Here is a 20,003-nt window from a genome sequence, read left to right as displayed (position 1 = left end):
CCCGCCAAAGCAGGGCTAACTTCAAAGTCAGACCAAGTTGTTCAGGGCCTTGTCCAGACAAGTATCGAGTTATCTCCGAGGATGGAGATGTCAGGACTCCATTCTAGCACACCCAGAATAAGCAGTGTATGGGCTATGGGTGTACTTTTGACATTCCTGGGCCACAGAGCAACTTTCTCCAAGTAGAGATAGGTGCTTTCCCTCTACCTAACAATCTTGTACACCAGCACTATTTCTCATAATTTAATATCGTCCCTGAGCAAAAGTGCAATGATCCCTGGCTGCTCCACTCTTAAGTTCTGCAAGGTTGCTACAGCACTTACTTCTGCTGAGACTATACGCCAGCAGCAGCCAGGCCTCCCAGATGTGCAGTCCAACCCGACAGTAAAGCATAACCGGCTAGGTGAGCTGAGGAGAAGGCTGGAGGAACACTTATTCAAACAATGGAAAACACAGAGCTTTTTATGGAGAACAAAACTGTGAGCTTTGAGGACCTACGTTGAGGACCAACCAGCCAGCCTCAAAAATATAAAGAACAACATCAGGTTACCCAGGTGCCCAACAAACACTGCAGACGTTACACTGCCATCGTGAAAAAGAGAGCTTTCAGTTACGAGTAACATACAAAGACATTTAAAGCCTGCTGGGAAGCAAGACCTTTACTGACACGAGCTCCATGGACTCCCCAACAAACACTAAATATGAGCAGTGAGTCTGCGGCTCTAGATGCCCACTGAGATAGAGGAGGGGCGAGAAGGGAAGAGACACTGCCTTCTCCTTGCCTCCCCAGAGAGGAGGATAAGCACCTCTTCCCAGGTGCCAGCAAAGGGCACCCTCCTGCAGCAGGTGCACCACATCAGGCGAGCCTGCTGTCCCCATGTAGCCCGGACAGCATGCACACGTGAAGGCTGAGACACCCTCCAAACCATCAGGATCATCGGATTTTCTGCTGTGACCCCAGCAGGAGCACAAAGCACCTTGGAGGCTGGTCAGGTGCCTCCCGGTGCCGACAGCAGCCAGGCCTGCAGCCCCTGGAGTGCGCCCCCTCCCATCATAACCTCCATGTGTGGGGAGGAGCGAGGGCCCGGCCGCTGCGGCTCAGGCGGGTGGAAGGGCAGGCTCTGACATCCAAGCCGGTGGCGGGGAGCCGGGCATCCCGCGGCGCAGCCCCAGGCAGGCAGGCAGAGAGCAAGCAGGGCAGGAGCACAGCGGTTTATTGGCAACACAAGCAGAGGCGGCGGCGGCGGCGGCGGCAGGCCCCGAGCAGGGTGCGGGGCGGCGGTGCTCCGGCGGGGCGGCGGGGCCCGGGGCCGGCCCTGGCCTACGTCAGCGTCTCGCCCTTGGTGACCTGCCGGGAAGAGGAAAGGCCTCAGGCAGGGCCGGCCCCGGGCCCACCACCGCCCGCCCCCCGCCCCCGCCCCGCTGCTCACCCGGGCCTCGATGTACTCGATCCTGCGCTCCAGCGCCGTCAGCTTCTCGTTCAGCGTGGCCAGCCGCGACCGGCACGACATGTCTGCGGGGAGGCGGCAGTGAGAGACCGCGGCCCGCCGCCCCGGCCCGCCGCTAACCCCCCCCGCCGCCCCCGCCGCCCTCACCGAAGGAGTTGAGGAAGTCCGCGATCTTCTTGATGGAGCTGGTGATCACCTCGATGTACTCGCGATTGGCCCAGTCCTGGTGGATCTCCCGCTGCACCGGGTCTTCCTGCACCGACATGGCCGCCCCCGCCGCCGCCGCCCCGGCGCGCACCGCGCCTGCGCGTGGCCACGCCCCCTCCGCGCGCCGCGGGGCGGGGCCGGCCCGCCGCCGCCTCAGGCCCCTCCCGCCGCCGCCGCCCGGCCCCTCAGGGCGCCGCCGCGTCCTCCTCGCTGCTGCCCGCGCCGCTGCCGCTCGGCTCCTGCGGGGACGCGGCCGTCAGGGCAGGGCTCCCCCCGCCCCAGCCGGGGCTCCGCCCGCCCCGCCCCCGCCCGGCGGGTACCTCGGCAGCGCTGTCTGCGGAGTCCTCCTCCTCCTCCCCCGAGTGCCGCCCCTCGGAGGCCTGGGACAGGATTTCTTCTCCCTGAGCCGAACGCGAGAGCAGCGCTGAGTGTACGCGGAGCGGGCAGAGCGGCTGGGGCAGAACGCCAGGCAGCAGCGCGTCCTGCCCATCTCGGAGAGCTTTTGGGTACAAGGCAGGTTTTAACTGGCCTACTGCTAACAGCAGGCGAAGAAAACGGCCGGACCTGGCTTCTGCTAAAGCCACACACAGAGAGCGCGTGAAGGGGTGCTCGGGCCACCTTGCCCCTGCGCCCAGCCCGTTACAAACAATAAAAGCCGAGGCTGGGGAGAGAGCCTCGCTGCCCTTAACCCTGAAATGAAACGCTCTGCTGCACTGGACGTCACTGCAATACAGGCATATTGAATCCGGCCTTTTAGCTCTACTCGCGCACCGGGGCGGTTACAGTTGTCCTGGAAAGGACGAAGTTCATCTTGCCCAGATTTTAATTGCCCCAGGCAGGACAGCGATACTCACCTGAAGATCCCGGTTTTTAAGGATGCCCACCCAGAAGGCCTCCTGGCAGTGGTTGAACGCCAGCATTGCCTTCACTCGGTACACAAATTGCTCCAGTGACTTCTTCAGCAGAGGCACGTGGTTGGTCAGTCCAATGTCCTGGTGAATCTAAATATGAGACAAGACAACATGACAACATAGACAGGTTCTTGCCTGAGCACTCTGGCTATTTAAAAAGCCATTGGCTACACAGGTGGGAGGGATGGGACACGATCCCCACAAAGCTTGCCCAGATTATGTCATTTCATGGCCAAATTCTCTTACAGCTTTTGTTAAAAAAAGAGATATTCAGATAAGCATTTTGTCTAAGGCAGCAAAATGATCCCTTGCAACAATCCAAACAGCCATATCTACTCTGGATAAAAACAGGAGCCTCATCTTTTCCTGTGAACAGTAGAGAGAGGCTAGTAACTCCTCAAGTCACATGAATTCTGCTGACCTGTGGGAAATGATTTTGAGAATATGCTTTTCCTTTGCTCCTTCATCTCAGCAACAGACTAGTGTCACTTGCTCTGTTCTCCAAGAATATGACGCAGCTCTTCACACACAGATCTTGCGCTGCTGCCATCTTGCTCATGGCAGCCACGCAGCCTGCTCGCACAGGACTTTCTGGAAGCTGCATTGCTGCTGGTGCTGGTGGTGTGTGCAGCTGATAATGTCTGAGTAAGTCTGACTCACCTACAAGCTAGTGCTGGCGAAAAAGCGGAGTTGTCTGTAGAGGTCAGCAATGGATAATCACACCATTCCAGTCCAAAGCAAAAAGCAATGCTACAAGTGGCCAGAATGCAAAGCTACCTACCTAGGAAGGGAGACGCCCACTTGCTGATAGCCACAACCTGTGAATGAATGCTGCAGGGAGTTTCATGCCAGGAAATTGCTGAATTACCAAGCACGGAGAAGAAAGAATGAGAAAGGTATTGAAGAAGCCACTGCAATGACAATCCTTTCTTGCTCAGTGTCTGATGCAATTCCTTTACACTAGCTACATGGAATGTGTCTGCACTATAAACTTCAAAGCTACTTGTCCAGACAAATCAGCAATGGCTTTTGGTGAACTGGGACAGGAGGGAACAGATGGAGTTGCTGTAAGCAAAAACCAGCTGAGGAAGGGCAGCTATGCCAGGTATTATATGAGATTTAGCTCAAGGTAAGCATCTCTTCCTGCTAGGCTTGGATCTGCTGTACAGAACAGTCATTGCTAAACCAGAAAACCTGCCAAGAGCCATAAACAATTATTCTGTGCGTAAGTATTTTCCTCTTTCATGAGGATACTTTATAACCTTCTTTCATTAAGATGCTCTCATTAGCTATACTCTGAAATCAAATCAGCTTCATTTCTTGGAAGAGTTCAGCATACCTGGGAAGAGGGACAGGGGAACAGGGAACTGAATACTAACAGCAATCTGTTCTCTAGCCCATGTAACAGGCAGGACCCAGCAATTATCAGCATGAACCAGAACCAAATCAGGGAAACCTCACTAATGACACAGTCAACAATCACAGTACTCCCTGGGTCTTGGAACCTGCCCAACTGTCTGCAGGCAATTTGGACTCAACTAAGTACTGTGACATTTGCAAAGGTCTCCAGAAACCACCCTTATGTCCAGCATTAGATATGTAAACAGAAGAGAGGCTTGGTGTGAAAGAGTAAATGACAAATACTTAGGAAATTATAGGCAAAGCTGATCACTATTGTCTGCTGCATGATGCTCTTTAAAGACACTTATATTGAGGGAGAGTAGCAAATCTTAGGTAATACTGCATGGTACGTCAGTTTTATATTAAAGTAAAATCAAGACTGATTTAACAATTGTTGTCAACTCCTCTTCAAACAGGTATGGAGCATTCATCGTATACATTTATTTGCCTAGATTCACCTGCTGCCTTCTCATTCTTGCAAAAATGATTTGGCACAGAGACCTAACCAGACTGCAACAGATACAAGAGCAGTGGTAAAACACAGGTGTTGGCTAATAGTAGTTACAGGCTCTAATAGGGACCATGGGACACGGCACTTGAAAATACTAGTCAAGTGCAAAGACAAACAAGACATCACAAGCTGCAGTGATGTTATCCCATTTACAAGGTGAATTGTGACTTTAAAGCGCACATGAGGATTTCAATTTCAAACACGAGAAGGACTTTTTAGCACCTCCAGGGTTTGTGCCAACTTGCAATTCTCTCCTATGCTGATAGCAGCAATGGCATCTTCTGATCTCTAGCTAGACTTTTATGTCCTGATCCCAACTCTGGACTAAACTGGTAGCAAATCCAGCTTAGGGAGCCATGCTAACAGCTGGCTTTCTCCCTTCAACTACTTTGGCAAAGCTCCCTTCTCAGACAGGTGTTCTTGAACCTTTTAGGAGTCAGGAACAAAGCAGCACACATGAAGTTCTTTCCGTCTTCTTCCATGTGACTCTCTTACAACAAGCACTGGCTCCCCACGCTGTAAGCAGTGTTAATCCTCTCCTTCCTTCCTTCCTGACCTAAGTCTTCTACAGAGAGACTGGCAGACTGGTTGCACGTTACCACCTTCCTCCCTCTCTTTAGCCTCTTCCCTATCAACATAATACCAAAAAGGCACCGCAAGAGCACTTTGAGTAAGGTTTTCCCCTTGTCTGCCTCCTGTTGCTGATTCTTCTCACTTGCAAGGCTGCTGATCTTTGCCAAAACTTCTCTCCCGTATCATCAGTCTGGCATCTGTACCTTATGCAAGAGGTCTCCAAGGTCTTAGCTTGTGTCCTCAGAAACACCCTCTTACAGATGCCAGCAACCAAAGATGTTCAATAAACCTCTGTCCTAAAAAACCAGGTATGCTAACCTGATCTGACATCCAAATAAGCCAATTCCAGATCAAAGATTTCAACTCTGGGCCATTAACCAAGGCTATTTCTCCTCCTCTCAGAGTTTTTGCTTGTACAGACACTGCTGGAAGCCTGCAGGTAGAACCTGACTATGCCCTAGAAAAGGAGTGGAAGGGAAATAAATCATTCTTAGGACAGGAGTTTGTGCTGCAATTAGAACTTATCTTACCTTGGAATGACCACACATGTGATGAAGTTGTCTGGTACTCAGCTGCAAGTTTTTCAGCAAACTCTGCACATCATCCTGCAATAAGTAGACCAGCAAATCATTCTCAAAGGATTTTTCCATAAGGAAACAGTATTAGTCTTAGCAGTCCTTTCAAAGGGCTATGGGATAGAGATATGATGCACATATGCAGGAAACATCAGACAAACAGGATTAAGCCATAGGAGACTTGCACTGTGCATCTTAAGTAACTTGTAAAGTTACTGGTAAAGCATAACCACATGTCACAAGGCCAAGCACTCTGAACTGAAACTGACTTTGAATCAGTTTAATGATTATCAGTGGAAGTGGCACGATTAAAAGCAAGACAATCTTGTCACACCTGGCCTTGAGTATAACCTTCTGAACTAGGGGGAAAAGTATAAATAGAGGAATAGAGGAAACCTCCTGCATCGAGGAAAAGCATAAAACATACTGCTAGACTTGGTATTTGAAATGCATCCAGCATGAACTCTGGGTATCAGTCCTCTCTATTGAGCAAATTACATAGCACTTTCTATTGTCCAGTGGCAATGACTAGATATCTGACAACCTCATTCCCTCAAACATCCGTGAGAGCAGATCTTACATTTGCAGTAGAAAAGAGCTCTATTAGAGAAACAAGTTGTGAAGACTAAGCCAAAGCATGAGTCTCACTGGCAAAGCTGGATTGCCTCACAACAAAGCAGGGGGAATAAGTGAACTGTTCTTGCTTGTCATATAGCACAGCAAGGTTGGCCTGTCCGTCTGCACTCATGCATGTTGTCCTGCTCAAAGCTCCATGAATTATTGCAAAGGCACCAATGTCACTGTCCATCTGGACCACAAGCTGTCAGCAATCTGACTGCTCACATGAGCTTCCTACTCTACGAGTGACACCTTTGCGGTAATAACTTTCAAAGGAGATGGAGGCTGAAAGGGCTTCCTTTGCTAACAGTGAAGCCATCTAACCACAAGAGTGATGGCAAGTTGGGAAACGAGCAATCTGTTTGCTGAAAGCACATGGGACAGGCAAGTAAACAGGGCAGAGCACAGCTGGAGACATTATGTGTGTTTGTGATGAAGTGTCATGCCAATGTGTGACCAGAGACAGGAATCTCCTTCTAACAAACATCAGTCATGCTTCCCAACTGATTCCAGACAGTTCTGTCTCCAAAAGGCTTACCCTGTGCTTTTTAAAGCTGTAGTCCAGGAGAGGCATGGCAAGCTTCAGAAACGCTTCTACAAAGAGACGGCCGTACTATAAAAGAATGATAAATAAATCAGAAGGCAGATTTAAATTCCTTTTCAAAGAAGCATCACAAAGTCAGATAAGATAACGATAATTCTTTCGAGAATAACCTAGCGACTGTTCTCAGTAGTAAGACTAAATTCATGTGAAGGCTGTAGTGGAATATAGAGGATGAGTAAAGGGTCCCACTTTAATCACTGCGAAGAGGCTAGAAGGGCAAGGTCTCATCACTGTACACATCCCTGGTTTTATTTACTAGCAAATTGGGAATAAAACTGAACTAAACACAAAACGTTAGAATCACTGCACATATATATGAATCCTAGCCAGAAAAGTCAGAGTTGCAGAGGGACATATCTTTCCGGGCTCCAAGGGAGGCCTGTCTGCTGTGATGTTTCATCTCATTTGGAGTACCATGGAAAAGGAGAGAGGGGAAAGGGTGTAAAATCAGTAATGCCAACTGCAGTAAGTTTGTTGTGGTCGAACCATATGATTAGTGGAAGACAGTCAAAAGTATGAGAAACAGTATCTGCTTCTTCCAGAGAATTCAGTAAACACTCTACTCCGCTGGAGGCAGCGATCCAAGAAAACTGGTACTTACACTGCTCTCTTCAATTGTTTTGAATTCTTGCTTACCTTCAGGCAAATGCTGAGTACAGGCCTGCTGTCAAACACCTGCTTGGGCAAGAGGAAAAAAGAGAGCCAGATCAATCCACAAGTCTAAAGGAAATAATGTGAGAACAGCAGCCAATTAAAACCAGCCCTTCATTACACACCCTTCATTAAAGCATGAAATCTGTTCTAAGGCAACATCCATTTTCAGATTTCAACAGAGAACACCACATCAGTGTGTGAAATATAGTGGCTGTCAGGTGGAAGTACTTGGCAGGATGGCTATCTGGTGATCTAAGATGCAGCTTTTGCAGATGGCACAGAATTATCTCAATGAGTCTGAAGTTCTTAATAGTTTGGGACCTGAGACCCAAGTCCAGCTGATAGGCAAGTAACCACATAATGGATGAAGCAAAACTGAGATGTGCACAATAATATATTTTGGAGGAAATAATGAAACTACTATGTTAATGGTGCCAGCTGTCAAAAGACACAAGGTGTCACTGCACAGGTGACACACAGCTGTGATCCAACAGCAAAAAAAGAAATGGAACAGATAGTCTCAGCTGTCTTGAAGGCTTTCTTCTGATAGACATTTGCGTACGTATTTTTGCCAGTGACCAATTCTATAACTAATTACTGAATGTTTTAACTAGCATAGCACACAGACTTGAGTGAGAGCTGTGAAGGTAACCTTGTGCTGCTATAGACTGCAAAACAGAACTAGCTGGTCCAGCTCTACCCTTTATGCTCTCAAAAGGTGTCTGGAGCACAGGCAGGGCTCCAGTGAATGCTGCTGTATAGAAGAATCCAGCTCGAGTCACCAGAGCTCATAAGCTGAACTTGAAAAAGCTGGACTTACTGATCATTACTTCAGATATGACAAAAGCAAACAGTAATGATCAACCTAAGCAAAGAGAAAAATGCAGCTGTACCTCTTGCCTTTTGCCCAAAACATCACTACAATCAGTGACACTGAATGTACCAGCTCCAAAAACTGATGAAAGTGAATATCTCATCCAGTGGGGCTGGCCTCTGGAGTTCATCACCACAGGATGACATGAATTGTCAGCAGGATTCAAAGGAAGACTGTATGTTACCATAAAGAGTAAGTAAATCTGAGGGCTATCAGATAAGCTCTGAATATGCAAGCTACAGACAGAAATCCAAGGCTTCTTGGATTGCCTGCCTTCAGCTAAGTACATCAGAACATTTCCTTCTGTCAGACGTTATTCCAGATCTATCTGAAGGGTTTCTCCCATCTGCTTTCTTCCACAGCTGGCAGTGGACTCTGTCAGACACAAAACACTGCACCAGGAAACTAGGGTGTTCATTCAGTCCTTTTTTCTGCACTTGCTAACGTCATCCTGTCTTTGTGAAGACTTTTTTTTTGTGAGGGAACTACATCATTAAGATGTGCAGGCTGTAAGCATTAAGTAGTATTGAAGTGAAAGGTAAATGGAAGCCCTTGCACACAGGTCATAACTGGCTTTATTTACCACCTCCAGGTTGTTCCACCAGCCAGCCATACTTCACGTTTTTCCCTTATGCTCATGAACGTGGGTACACTGGGCTTTGCTGGGAATCTGAAGGTAAAGCCAGAAAAACCACCAGAACCTCACCTTAACCAAGTTAATGAGGATATGGAAATTCCGCACAGCAATGTTCCACTGCAGCAGCTTCTCCAGTTGCACCTAACGGATGCAAGGGGACAATAACTCAAGATGGTTTATCTCCTCTCACCTTGCTGGATGCTCTCTCAGTGTTTGCTGTACCCAAATAATTGTTTGGAACAAAACTTCCCCACAGGCAGATTTATCACAGCAAACCACTTAATGGCAGTTCCAGCCTGATCAGTGCCCGCATGGCTTAAAACGCTAAGAGTTAACACCCTTCCTTGCTCTCAGAGCAGCTCTCGATTGCAAAATAATTTTGTGCTCCCACACAGGTGTGCAGACCAACTGCACAGCTTAGCATTTTGCCAATTACTACCCATTTTCTGGTTATAGTTTCTGCTGGATTTACTGGATTTTTGTTATGGTACAAACACGAAAAAAAGGATGCCGCTTATACGTTACCATACACATATATGTATAGCAGTATTAGCTGATGAATGAAGCTGTCTGACTGCATTTCCTATACAAAGTTCAGAAGTAGATTCCTTTCCAATTTATACATCTTTACTGTACTGTACAGTTTAACTTATGTCTTCCTCCCCTCAGAGTTCAGTGCATCTATTTTCCTACCTCACTTGAGTCTGATGGTTTCCCAGCTGGGATGCTTTTCACTGAACTCTCTAGCTGAGCCATCATTACTCTGAAAAAAACCGGGAACGTCTGCCTGTGGAGAAAGTGAGAGTAAAACTAAAAGCTGACTCTGAGCATCCAGATAGGCTTCTTGCTTCTTGTCCACAGAACAATGTGGACAGCTTGAAGGTTACCCTGCTGGGCATCTTTCTCAACAGGAAATCACAGGAGATCGACCCTAGGACTCACAAGCATGTATAGCCCAGCCCCATCGCTCGGACAGATGGAGAATCCTGGGAAGTCACTGCCACTTCCCCAGTATGAACCACACATAAGACACCACCAACTTCTTTGTAGCTCTGGGGATGCACAGTGAAAGGTTTGCAGCTTTCAGGACGATTTTGGTAGTTCCAAAGTGCAGAAACTTTGGCCATCCCTGCATAAACCATTCTTCCAAATTCCCTTGGTAGCAGCAGCAACATCTTGAATCCATGCTCCCAAAACTCCTGTGCTAGGAGCAGAAACGCCCTGAGTGTGCTTTTGCACACTGCATACCAGCCAGGACTGCCTACAGCCACCCCAGGCCTCAGAGGCTGACTTTTGGAGCGCTTTATACCACCACAGCAGCACAGAAAGAGGTAACATACCTGACGATGGACAGCAGTTCATTCTCCAATTAAAATGGCTTATAAATAATAAACTCAACATCGTGTTAATGCACAAGGACATTCCACCCTGACGTAAAGCTAGCCATTTACTAACCCGTTGTGTACTTCCAAAAAAGTGTTTACCAATGCCCAGAGCAGTCCACAGCAGTACTAACATGAAACCATAGGCCACAAAATAAGAAAATTGAATACTAAAAAGCAGAAATTGCCATTATGCATCTCATGAAATTCAAAGTTTCTATTGATGTAATTACCTGCTTAGTGTAGGATAAGTAGAAGAACATCCATCTTTGGCAGAGTTGATCAGTTCAGGAACACCGACACTGGAGATTTCTTCTATAGCTTTCAAGATGTTATCTGCATGCTCCAGGTAGACACTAAATCCAAAACCAGCTTAGCTCATCAGAAAACGTTATGCAGAGTAACACATCAAGTTCTTGAAACACTGCCCTACCTGCAACATGTGGCCTAAAACTGTCAAGCTCATTCTTATGCCAAAGGCAATCATAGGATTACGATTAGGAAATCCAAAGCAATACTTAGAACTGTCACAGTAACGTCATTAAAAGCTACCATGACCTGAAACATACCTGGATTTAATATTTCCTCATTCTTGTATTTAGGAAGGACAGGCTGGGAAGAAGAGGAGCCGGAGTTGCCCTTTTATGTGAGAGAACAGCTGACATGCATGGAGCTTTGCCTGAGGATGCGTGATAAGCCAACCGAGAGCTTATGGGTAAGGATGAAAGAGCCAACCAGTATGGGGGACATCATAGCATGACATCGTAGCAGGTGTCTGCTATAGGCCATCTGGATCAGGAACAACAAGTAAATGAAGCCTTCTACAGACAGCTGGAAGTACCCCATGTTTGCAGGCCCTGGTCCTCATGGGGGACTAACCATCATGATACCTTCTGGAAGGACAACACTGGAGGGCATAAACAATCCAGGAGGTTCCTGGAGAGCATCAATGGCAACTTCCCGAGAGAAGTGATAGAGGAGCTGATGAGGAAAGGTGCTCTGCCAGACCTCACAACTAAAAACAAGGAAGGTCTCTTTGGGCATGGGAATGTTGAAGGCAGCCTTAGCTGCAGTGACCATGAGATGATGGAGCTCAGGATCTTGAGAGGAGAAAGCAGGATAAACAGCAAGATCATAACCCTGGACTTAAGGAGGGCAGACTTTGGCCTCTTCATGGATCTTCTCGCCATGGGGCAGGGGCCCACAGGGAAGGTCCAAGAAAGCTGGTTGATATTTAAGGGTTACCTCCTCCAACCTCAAGAACAGCCCAACCCAAAGAGCAGTAAGTCAAACAAAAATGCCAGGAGGCCTGCATGGATGAAGATGCAGTTCCTAGCAAAACACACAAAGGGAGTATACAGAAGGTGGCAGCAGAGATGGGTAACCTGAGAGGAATATAGAGACTGTCCAGACTTGCAGAGATGTGGTTAGGAAAGCCAAAGTCCTTGGGGAGTTGAATCTCTTGAATGTGGGGAGGGATGTCAAGGGCAGCAAGAAGGGTTTCTTTTTCTACATGAGTAGCAAAGAGAAGACTAGGGAAAGTGTGGGTTCACTGGTGAACGGGGCAGGGGCCCAAAGACACAGGACATGGAAAAGGCTGAGGAAAAGGTTAAGGGACTGAACGCCTTCATCACTTCAGTCTTTACTAGCAAAACTGGCCTCCAGAAATCCCATGCCTCAGAGCAGGGTAAGTTTGGAGCAAGGAAGACTTTGTGGAAGAGGATCAGGTTAGAAAACAGCTCAGCAAACAGGACATACCTAAGTCCATAGGCCCTGAGTGCTGAGGGAGGTGGCTGATGTCATTGTGAGGGGAGTCTCAGTTATCTTTGAATGATCATGGTGATTGGGAAAGGTGTCTGGGGGCTGGAGGAAAGCAAACGTCACTCCTGTCTTCAGGAAGGGCAGGAGAAATGACCCAGGGAACTACAGGCCAGTCAGCCACACCTTGATCATTGGGAAGGCGGTAGAACAACTAACCTGGAAACCATCTCCAGGAACCTGAAGAACAAAAAGGTGGTTGGGAGTAGTCAGCATGGATTTACCAAGGGGAAGTCAAGTCCAAGCAGCCTGGTAAGCTTCAATGAAACTACTGGCTTGTGGATGAGGGGAGAGTAGTGGATATTGTCTACCTTGACTTGTAAGGCTTTCAACACTGTTTCCTGTAAGATCCTCACAGAGCAGCTGCTGAAGTAGGGGCTGGATAAGCAGACAGGGAGGTGGATTGAAAACTGGCTGAACAGCCAAGCTTAGAGGGTTGTGCCCAGCATGGTCCTGGGCAACCTGCTCTAGGCCACCTGCCAGAGCAGGAGCATTGGAACAAGGTGACCTCCAGAGGTCTCTTCCAACCTTAACCATCCTGTGATTCTGTGACTGCATTTCACCTAATACTCAGTCCTGCTCTCCTTTACTTTAGTGAGAGCTGATTTGCTTTCAGTTTAATGAAAAAAACCCCACAACAACCAGACACTTTGGTCCATATCCAAAGTTGTATGTGTATGTACACACGCATATGTGTATAGATGTGTTGATGTATACTGACAGGCTATGCTCTAGCAAATATGAGGTCCAAACATGCTTCTATGGCCAATGGCTAACAGAATTCTTCCTATCACTCACGTTCAATGCTGTAGAAACAGTGCTTTAGGCCAAACTGTGTAAGTACGAGGGTTATGACTGAAAGGGGTCATTCCCCCGCAGTGACAGTAATTATTAGAACACGAGTGTCTCCGCATGCTGGAGACAATGGCTTGAGCCTTACCAGAGCAGAGTATGCAGTGCACTGTTGAACTGGCTGCCCTTCTCTCTGTCTCCACTGGGCTTCACCCACGACTGGCAGAGGAACTGCTTTGCTAGTGAAGCTGTAAAAGACAAGGGATAACTTACTGAAGGAAGAAACCGAGAAAATTTCCTTCTTCCATATAAAGGCAGTTTGTCCAAATGGGTTTTTTGAAGATCACAACATTGCTACCTCTCCACATGCCTGAACTTTAGTAAGTCAGAAACACGTTTGTCCTAAAAAGCAGTAAGGCCACAAGAACACGCATCGTGACAACAAAATACATTCACACATCCAGTGTGCTTCTAGATCTGCTGAACAGGATCAATACCTGTTCACAGCAGAACAGTGATCCATCTCTGGCCATTTCTCCCTGACAAACTTATGTTAAGCCTTATTTGTTCAGTAGCTTCTACAGTGTGCCCACTGTCTGTTTTTAATTAGGCAATATGCAACCCATAGGGCATGCATTTCTAGAAATGAAATTCCAATAACAAGTGACTTGACTTTTTGGCCACAGTGCTATAATAATAAAAAATGTGAACAGGCAAGTTTATATTTTACCAGTTTCTTAAAACTGCTAACAAACCTACTTGTCTCTTGCAGAAATGTTTAAAACTAGGAAATTATTAGTTAAAATTTTGCCCCAGCCACACTCAGAAGGCAATTCTCCCAACGTGGGACTGTTTAAACAGCAAAATAATCTAGAAGTAGGGAACTTATAATCCTGACTGGCTATGGGGATCTCGGAAGGACAAATTCTAGAGGTGTCTTAGTACAAGATAAGGCTGAGAGGTGACCTTCTGGAGTCTTTATTCCAGTGTGTGACAAAGTGGAAACCAACTAGTTTGCCTGTATATTCCCTGCAAGAGTGTCTACGCCTTATCTGCTTGAATGCTGTTCCTCTTACAGAATGGGTCCTAATGCATGAGAAAAGCTCTCTTAATTGAAAACATCTGTTGCATGGGGTTAAGAATATATAGGTTTCCCTCTCTCTGCCCTGAAGTAACAGCTATATTTGCAGTTCACTTCCATGGTTTTTGGAAATGAGCTGTCACAGACATCTGTACTTGCACTAGGAAGCTACATGGGATTCAGTCTATGATCACCTCCATAATCAGTGATTTAACTAGTACCAAAATTGAACAGCAGCCTTGTTGTCCCGTAAGCAGGTCCATTACTCCGTGCACGGCACCAGTTCACACACCAAGTCAAGGTACTCCTATCTTTTATTCTAATTTGTGCAAAGTAGGGAGCTAGGTGGTAATCCACAAAAACTAGCTCTCCGACTGAGAAAACTTTACACTATTTATACATTTTAGCAAACAAAGAAGTCAGTCTTCATTAGTTACAAGTTATTACAACATTCCTTCATTATTTAGTATTCAGTTCCCTATTGGTTAAGTAATTTTATCACATCTTATGTTAATTAGCTCCCAGGCTCAGTTCTTACTTTCTTTGGAGTCAGAGGGTTTCATGGTTGCGATCTCCCTCTGCTGGAATTACCTCTCCTCTAGTTTTGCTGACTTTCTGATGAGTTCAAAATTATCTTTCCCCTAGTTTTATTGAGCTCATTTTGTATGGTGAGCCTCCAGTCAGCTCATCTTATCCTGTGGGAGCGTTTTCTTTTGAAATTCCTTTTTGCTTGTAACCTTGAGGTTCTTTTAAACAAAAGCACTTGACAAAGCACTGAACAGGACATACAAAAATGCTTGTAGCCGGAATTAAATATTAACTACCCATTTGTTCTAATTGTTTTAAAATTAAACTACTAACGATACATTCAATTTTATTAATCATTTGATATCAGGCTTGTTCTTAGAACTCTTAAAAGCTGTGAGGCTTTGTTTTTAAAAACACCAGCTAAGAGAGCTGGAGTCTGCCTTCCTGCATGTGACTGAGGCACAGCAAAACAGCAAAGAGGTTCCAATATATTTACTGCTGTTCCTTTTATTAACAGCTAGGACTGTTTACCCAGTCAGATTACTAGGATACCAAAGGAAATATCTCCCTCAAAATATGCACTCCTGAGATAGAACCCAAGATTTACAGGCAAAGGACAGCACAAAGACTGATCTGAAATTAGAGGTTCTTCACACGTTACCCATCTTCTCTTTCTTCCAGCCAGCCATTGGTTTCTCAGCAATAGCAATCAGGAGCTGAGTGAGGATGAATGCACAGTAGAAGCTGGGAACACTCTGCTGGAAATTCAGTAGGTAGTGAAAACTGTCACTGGGGATGACAGGAAAGGGAAAAGGTAAAAACAATGAGGACAGAGAAATCGCCTAGAAACACATCAATAAAAAGGAAGTATTAGATCCTAGCCTACTATTTTGCCTGTGACAGTGCCCTTCTGAAGAAGGGGTAGTCAACCACTAGTAGATAAAAATACAGTCACTGAGAAAGTTTTCTCAAGCCCCAGTTACTCTAAGTCTAGCAACTTCTTTATATACTGCTTTTGCCTAGTTCCTCTAAGCATTTTAACCACCTGAAACATATTAATTCCTTCTGTGAATCCTACTCATCTTCTCATCTCAAATAGCATACAAGCAAATGAGATCCATAGATTAATGCATATTTTTTAATCCAGTAGCTCCTTTTCATTAGGTTTGACTGCTCTGCTGTTCAATTAAATACAAAGCTCTGTTTGAAGCTAGCGTGGTCTCCGTGAGAGCTCCCAAACACACATTAACCCGTAATGCCCACAGAAAACAGGGGAAACGGCTAGAAATTCATCCCTTTCAGAGCTTGGGAAATACTGATTCTACCTTATCAGCTCCTCAAGAAGAAGAAACTCTGTCTCTCCTGGCTTTAGCCTCTCTGCAAGGACCTGGAGAGCTGACCTTAGCAAGTCAGTATTTTCCTGCCGAGAAAAACCATTCCTGAAGGGAGGGGAAAAAAGAAAAATCCAGTTCATCATCAGACTAGAAGGAAGAGAGGTATCAGATGCAAAAGCATATTTGGGCATATTTTTTGCAACAAGAAAAATACAGAGGTTGGATATGCAAGAAGACCCCCGCAATATGAATGTTACAAGGGCACACAAAAACCTGAAAACTAAATGGGAATGGAAAACCTTCTGCACACACAATTATTAACTTTTCAGTCAGACTGTACACCTTGCTTGGTGGGGACAGGCCATTTCACATAAGTGGAGGTCCATATATACTACAACCATGCTATGCAGACCTGAAAAGAAGAGGATGTGTAATGACAGTTGCTGTGCAAATGCAGTGATGGTGGCTGGTAACCTCTTGAACAACAGGTAGGAAGGAACCTAACAGGGAGGTAAACTAGAGATCTTCATCAATTCTTTGTACTACCAGTGTCTGCGAAATCATTCAGTGAGGACAGGCATTCTGGAAATCCTCAAACGTATCCACATTCTAGACTGAACACGTGAACTCGATAATGGTAACGCTCAAGTGCACCTTTAACACGCAAGTTAATTAACTATTGGTAGCATAAGAGGGCTTGACTAAACATATGTGAAAAGAGTTGTACTTTAGTTGTTGGACTGTTGGACTAAAGTGGCTGGACAGCTGACCCCAATATACAGCTGCCTGACCCAAGCAAAACAGAATTATGTTAGAGTCTATCCAAACCAAACAGCAAAACTGATCTTGAGCTGCCTGTGGTTACAAAGCAGATGAGGTTCTTTGGTTTACAATATAGACAGACTCAGGAACAACCAACATTCATACTGACTGATGAGAAAATGACAAATCTGGGAATAGTCAGAAGTGGACCAGGGTCCCTGAGGATCCAGTAGTGGCCAATGGGAGAGGCAAACCTCAGACCTCAAACACTTTTTGCACAGTTACTACTGTGTTTGAAGTACAACAAAGATAAAACACTTTCCACACACAGATCTAAATTAGGGTTCAGAAAAAACTTCTATGGCGCAATCCTGGATTATATTAGCAGATGCAGAGGTCAAATCCACGCTGCACAAGCATTGTTGTTTGACATTTCTGAATCCAGTCTGAGCACATCAGCAGCACAGGCTTTCCTTTAATGAAGTACACATTCCTCCTTTCCCATCAGCAAAAGAAATTCATTGCTCAGGATTCAGGCAGTGACAACTTAGCAAAGGATGAGGGGACTTACTGGGTAAGAAACTCCAAGATCCCTATGCAGAATGGGAGCTGCACAACGAGGTGTGCCAGCATGCCACTTATGCTTGCCTTGATCCAAAAGCGCATTGAATTCTATCCAGTTCAGTGCTTCATCACCTACAGTTTTAGTTCAACTCAGGATCAGGCAAGGAAGCTTGACATAACTATAAAGCCCTTAAAAGTCTCCAGCCACTGCAGTGTGTTCTGCATGCTGGCAGGCCATTTGCTAAGTAGAAACACTTTAAAGAAAAGAAGCAAGAAGGGGAAGCAATAAATGGACTTTGCTCATTTAGGTGACCAAGTACTTCTTTGTTTAAACTCACCAAGCAAATAGGGAGCGAAAAGTTAGTAACAGCTGTTGGTAACAAAAGGACATCAGCTGGTGCTCCTGGTTGTTAACTCCTGGTTCATCTCCCACATCCCGATTTTGTGTAACTGCCTTTAATACAGAACAAATAATGCATTAGATGCTATTCCAGGGAAAGACAATGGCACAAGAATTCATTTCTGTAAATTCCACATTGAAAAACGTGAAGAAAACAAAGCGACTCTTCCCCACAAACAAAAGTAAAAATACCTTTAGAGGTGACAAAACTCAACAGTTTTTTGAGTAAGAATTGCTGCCCGCTGACCTGGAAGTAGTTGTGCATGTTCTCCATGTGATTACACAATGGCTTTAGTAGCTTGACTACACACATAGCAACTTCCTTGGGGGATCTCTGACACAGGTGGGAAAAGCCAATATCCTTGTAGCTTCTTTCCTGCAGCAAATGCAAAAGATTAAGGTCAGCCGTACTTGAGAATAACTTCACATCAAGTAGCACCTCTTAGACTTCTCCTGAGCAGTGCAATTCCTGATGTCATACACTCTGTCAGGAAGGGCCACAGAGTAAGAAAATTGGCTTCGGCTGAACAACCAGCACCAACAAGTGGATGACATTCAATGAAAAGAATAAAACTGATGTGATGCGCAGCTCTTTTATGGAATCATAGAATAATTTAGGTTGGAAAAGACCTTTAAGATCATGGAGTCCAATATTTTACTCTAAAAGAAGGCTGTCTCTGCACATAGGATTTAAGTTCAAAAGACAAGAAAGAACTCAGAATATGATAGAGTCCATCAGGTTGTAGTGTATTTCTCATAGTTTAATGCAACGAGCCACACGTTTATTTTCCTCCTGAAGGCATCAGACAGAAATGCAAGGAGTCACTGCGCTCAGGGTGTTCTTCTAAGGACTGCAGAAAAAGCAGAAACACAGATGCGATAACTTCTGTTGGATGCAGGAGCTACCTGGTCTGCCTAACCTGAGCTGCTTCTTGAACAGCAGAGCCAATCTCCCCAGGGAGGGCTGGGAAAACGGTCACTTGAGTTTTGAGGCTACAAGGCTTTCCCTCAGTTATATACCCTTCCCTGAGACATGCAGAGAGCCAAATGCTGCAAACACTTCAGCGAGGGAAGTGGTACAGAAGACTTTTGAAAGAGCAAGTGCTGCTCTGACACACAGTTGGGTATCAGACTTCCATTTAACCGTTAGGTGAAAATAATTCTGAACAACATTTCTCTCGGGAAAGGCCTGGAGACCACTGATGCCTCAAGCCCAGGTCTAGACCCACTGGCTGCTGCTGTACTTGCCTTTGGAAAGGGCACTCTCCTGGTGGAGCCCGGAGTCAGCACATGTTCCAGCTTCCAGCACAGGTCATCCAGAAGGAAGCAGAGTTCAGCAGGCCCCAGCTGCACAACTTCACAAGCCTACAATTACAAGAATGCTGAATCCCAGGTCCCAGACATAACTGTAGTGCCTTGAAGCCCATGTTCACCCCCCCTCCATTTCCAGTTACGACTCCCGGCTTAGTTAACCTCAGCCAGGGACCTATTTAGTAGATGTTAAGGTTTTATGCCTCCCCCATTGCAGGTATGGGGCACTGGTTCTGGTTACTCAAAGCATGAAGAAAACCTGGTGCTCTGAACATAGCTGAGGCAATGTCAGTAACACTTTACTACTGAGAGAGAACTGATTTATATACACTGACATTGAAAATAAGCCTCTAAGGATAAAGACAGGTTTAAGCCCAAAGAATCACAAAATTCACCAGTTGAGTAATAGTCAAAGTAATTTAAAATAACACCACATAGCCCAAGAGACTTGTCAAACAGTCTTCCAGTTGGCCTGTGACCTGCACACACAGACAGCTGTCCTTGGAGCAGGCCAGGCTGTACTCCAGCCTGCCATGGCCTTTTCACATTTTATGAATCTTACTGTAGCCTAACAAAATCAGACTCCAGATCGACACAGCCTGTCTGCAAAGAGTGTAACGAAATTAAACACTTCTGCTTTCCACATCCATAGCAATGTAGTTTTACATAAAATCCCAGATGATGAACAGGTCCCTGCCCACTGCAGGCAGATCCATGACACCAGTCCCACACTTGTGCTGAGTTTCTGATCTGCTGATGCCTGGAGACACTTGCCTTTTTGCAACATGGGCTTTACTTAAATGTCACAGGTTCTTTCTAAAAGGCAAGCCACCTTTTAGTGTATTTAACATCCTAGGGCTCAGCAGTATTCAATACGAAAGCCCCTTTCTTTCCATTAGGTCTAAACATGTTATGCTGTATCTTTGTTCCTTTTATGCAACACTTATATTTGGTTTTAACATTGTTACACTACACCTCTGCTGTTCTCAGGAAAGTCCTCTTATCTCAGTGCCTTGAA

At 45.8% G+C, this 20,003-nt stretch overlaps 2 protein-coding genes across 6 annotated transcripts in view; both read right to left on the bottom strand.

The window, feature by feature from the left end:
• Positions 1-1,197: 1,197 nt before the first annotated feature.
• On the bottom strand, positions 1,198-1,771 carry BRK1 (BRICK1 subunit of SCAR/WAVE actin nucleating complex). Its single transcript, XM_080385456.1, has 3 exons — positions 1,596-1,771; positions 1,431-1,513; positions 1,198-1,348 (listed from the first exon to the last, which is right to left on the bottom strand). Exons 1-3 carry the CDS (start codon positions 1,711-1,713, stop codon positions 1,322-1,324), a joined length of 228 nt encoding a protein of 75 aa, XP_080241582.1. The 5' UTR covers positions 1,714-1,771; the 3' UTR covers positions 1,198-1,321.
• Positions 1,756-20,003, bottom strand: part of FANCD2 (FA complementation group D2) — a 53,571-nt gene continuing 35,323 nt past the window's right edge. For 2 of the 5 annotated variants that reach the window (XM_080385427.1, XM_080385429.1), the window contains exons 30-44: positions 18,923-19,039; positions 17,922-18,050; positions 17,613-17,728; positions 15,940-16,053; positions 15,276-15,403; positions 13,154-13,253; positions 10,629-10,751; positions 9,707-9,800; positions 9,083-9,154; positions 7,485-7,526; positions 6,783-6,857; positions 5,582-5,656; positions 2,510-2,656; positions 1,976-2,056; positions 1,756-1,894 (exon numbers count right to left, since the gene is read on the bottom strand). In XM_080385427.1, the coding sequence (XP_080241553.1) occupies positions 1,841-1,894; positions 1,976-2,056; positions 2,510-2,656; positions 5,582-5,656; positions 6,783-6,857; positions 7,485-7,526; positions 9,083-9,154; positions 9,707-9,800; positions 10,629-10,751; positions 13,154-13,253; positions 15,276-15,403; positions 15,940-16,053; positions 17,613-17,728; positions 17,922-18,050; positions 18,923-19,039 (1,467 nt within the window). In that variant the 3' untranslated portion in view covers positions 1,756-1,840. Of the gene's footprint in view, positions 1,895-1,975; positions 2,057-2,509; positions 2,657-5,581; positions 5,657-6,782; positions 6,858-7,484; positions 7,527-9,082; positions 9,155-9,706; positions 9,801-10,628; positions 10,752-11,032; positions 12,394-13,153; positions 13,254-15,275; positions 15,404-15,939; positions 16,054-17,612; positions 17,729-17,921; positions 18,051-18,922; positions 19,040-20,003 lie in introns of those variants that run through there. The other 3 variants (XM_080385428.1, XM_080385430.1, XM_080385431.1) reach the window with 2 other exon arrangements.

Source organism: Falco punctatus (assembly GCF_963210335.1).
Source record: "Falco punctatus genome assembly, chromosome: 4".
Classification (NCBI taxonomy): Eukaryota; Metazoa; Chordata; class Aves; order Falconiformes; family Falconidae; genus Falco; species Falco punctatus.
Note: the sequence above shows the minus strand (reverse complement) of the source record. Positions and strands in the feature narration are given on the sequence as shown.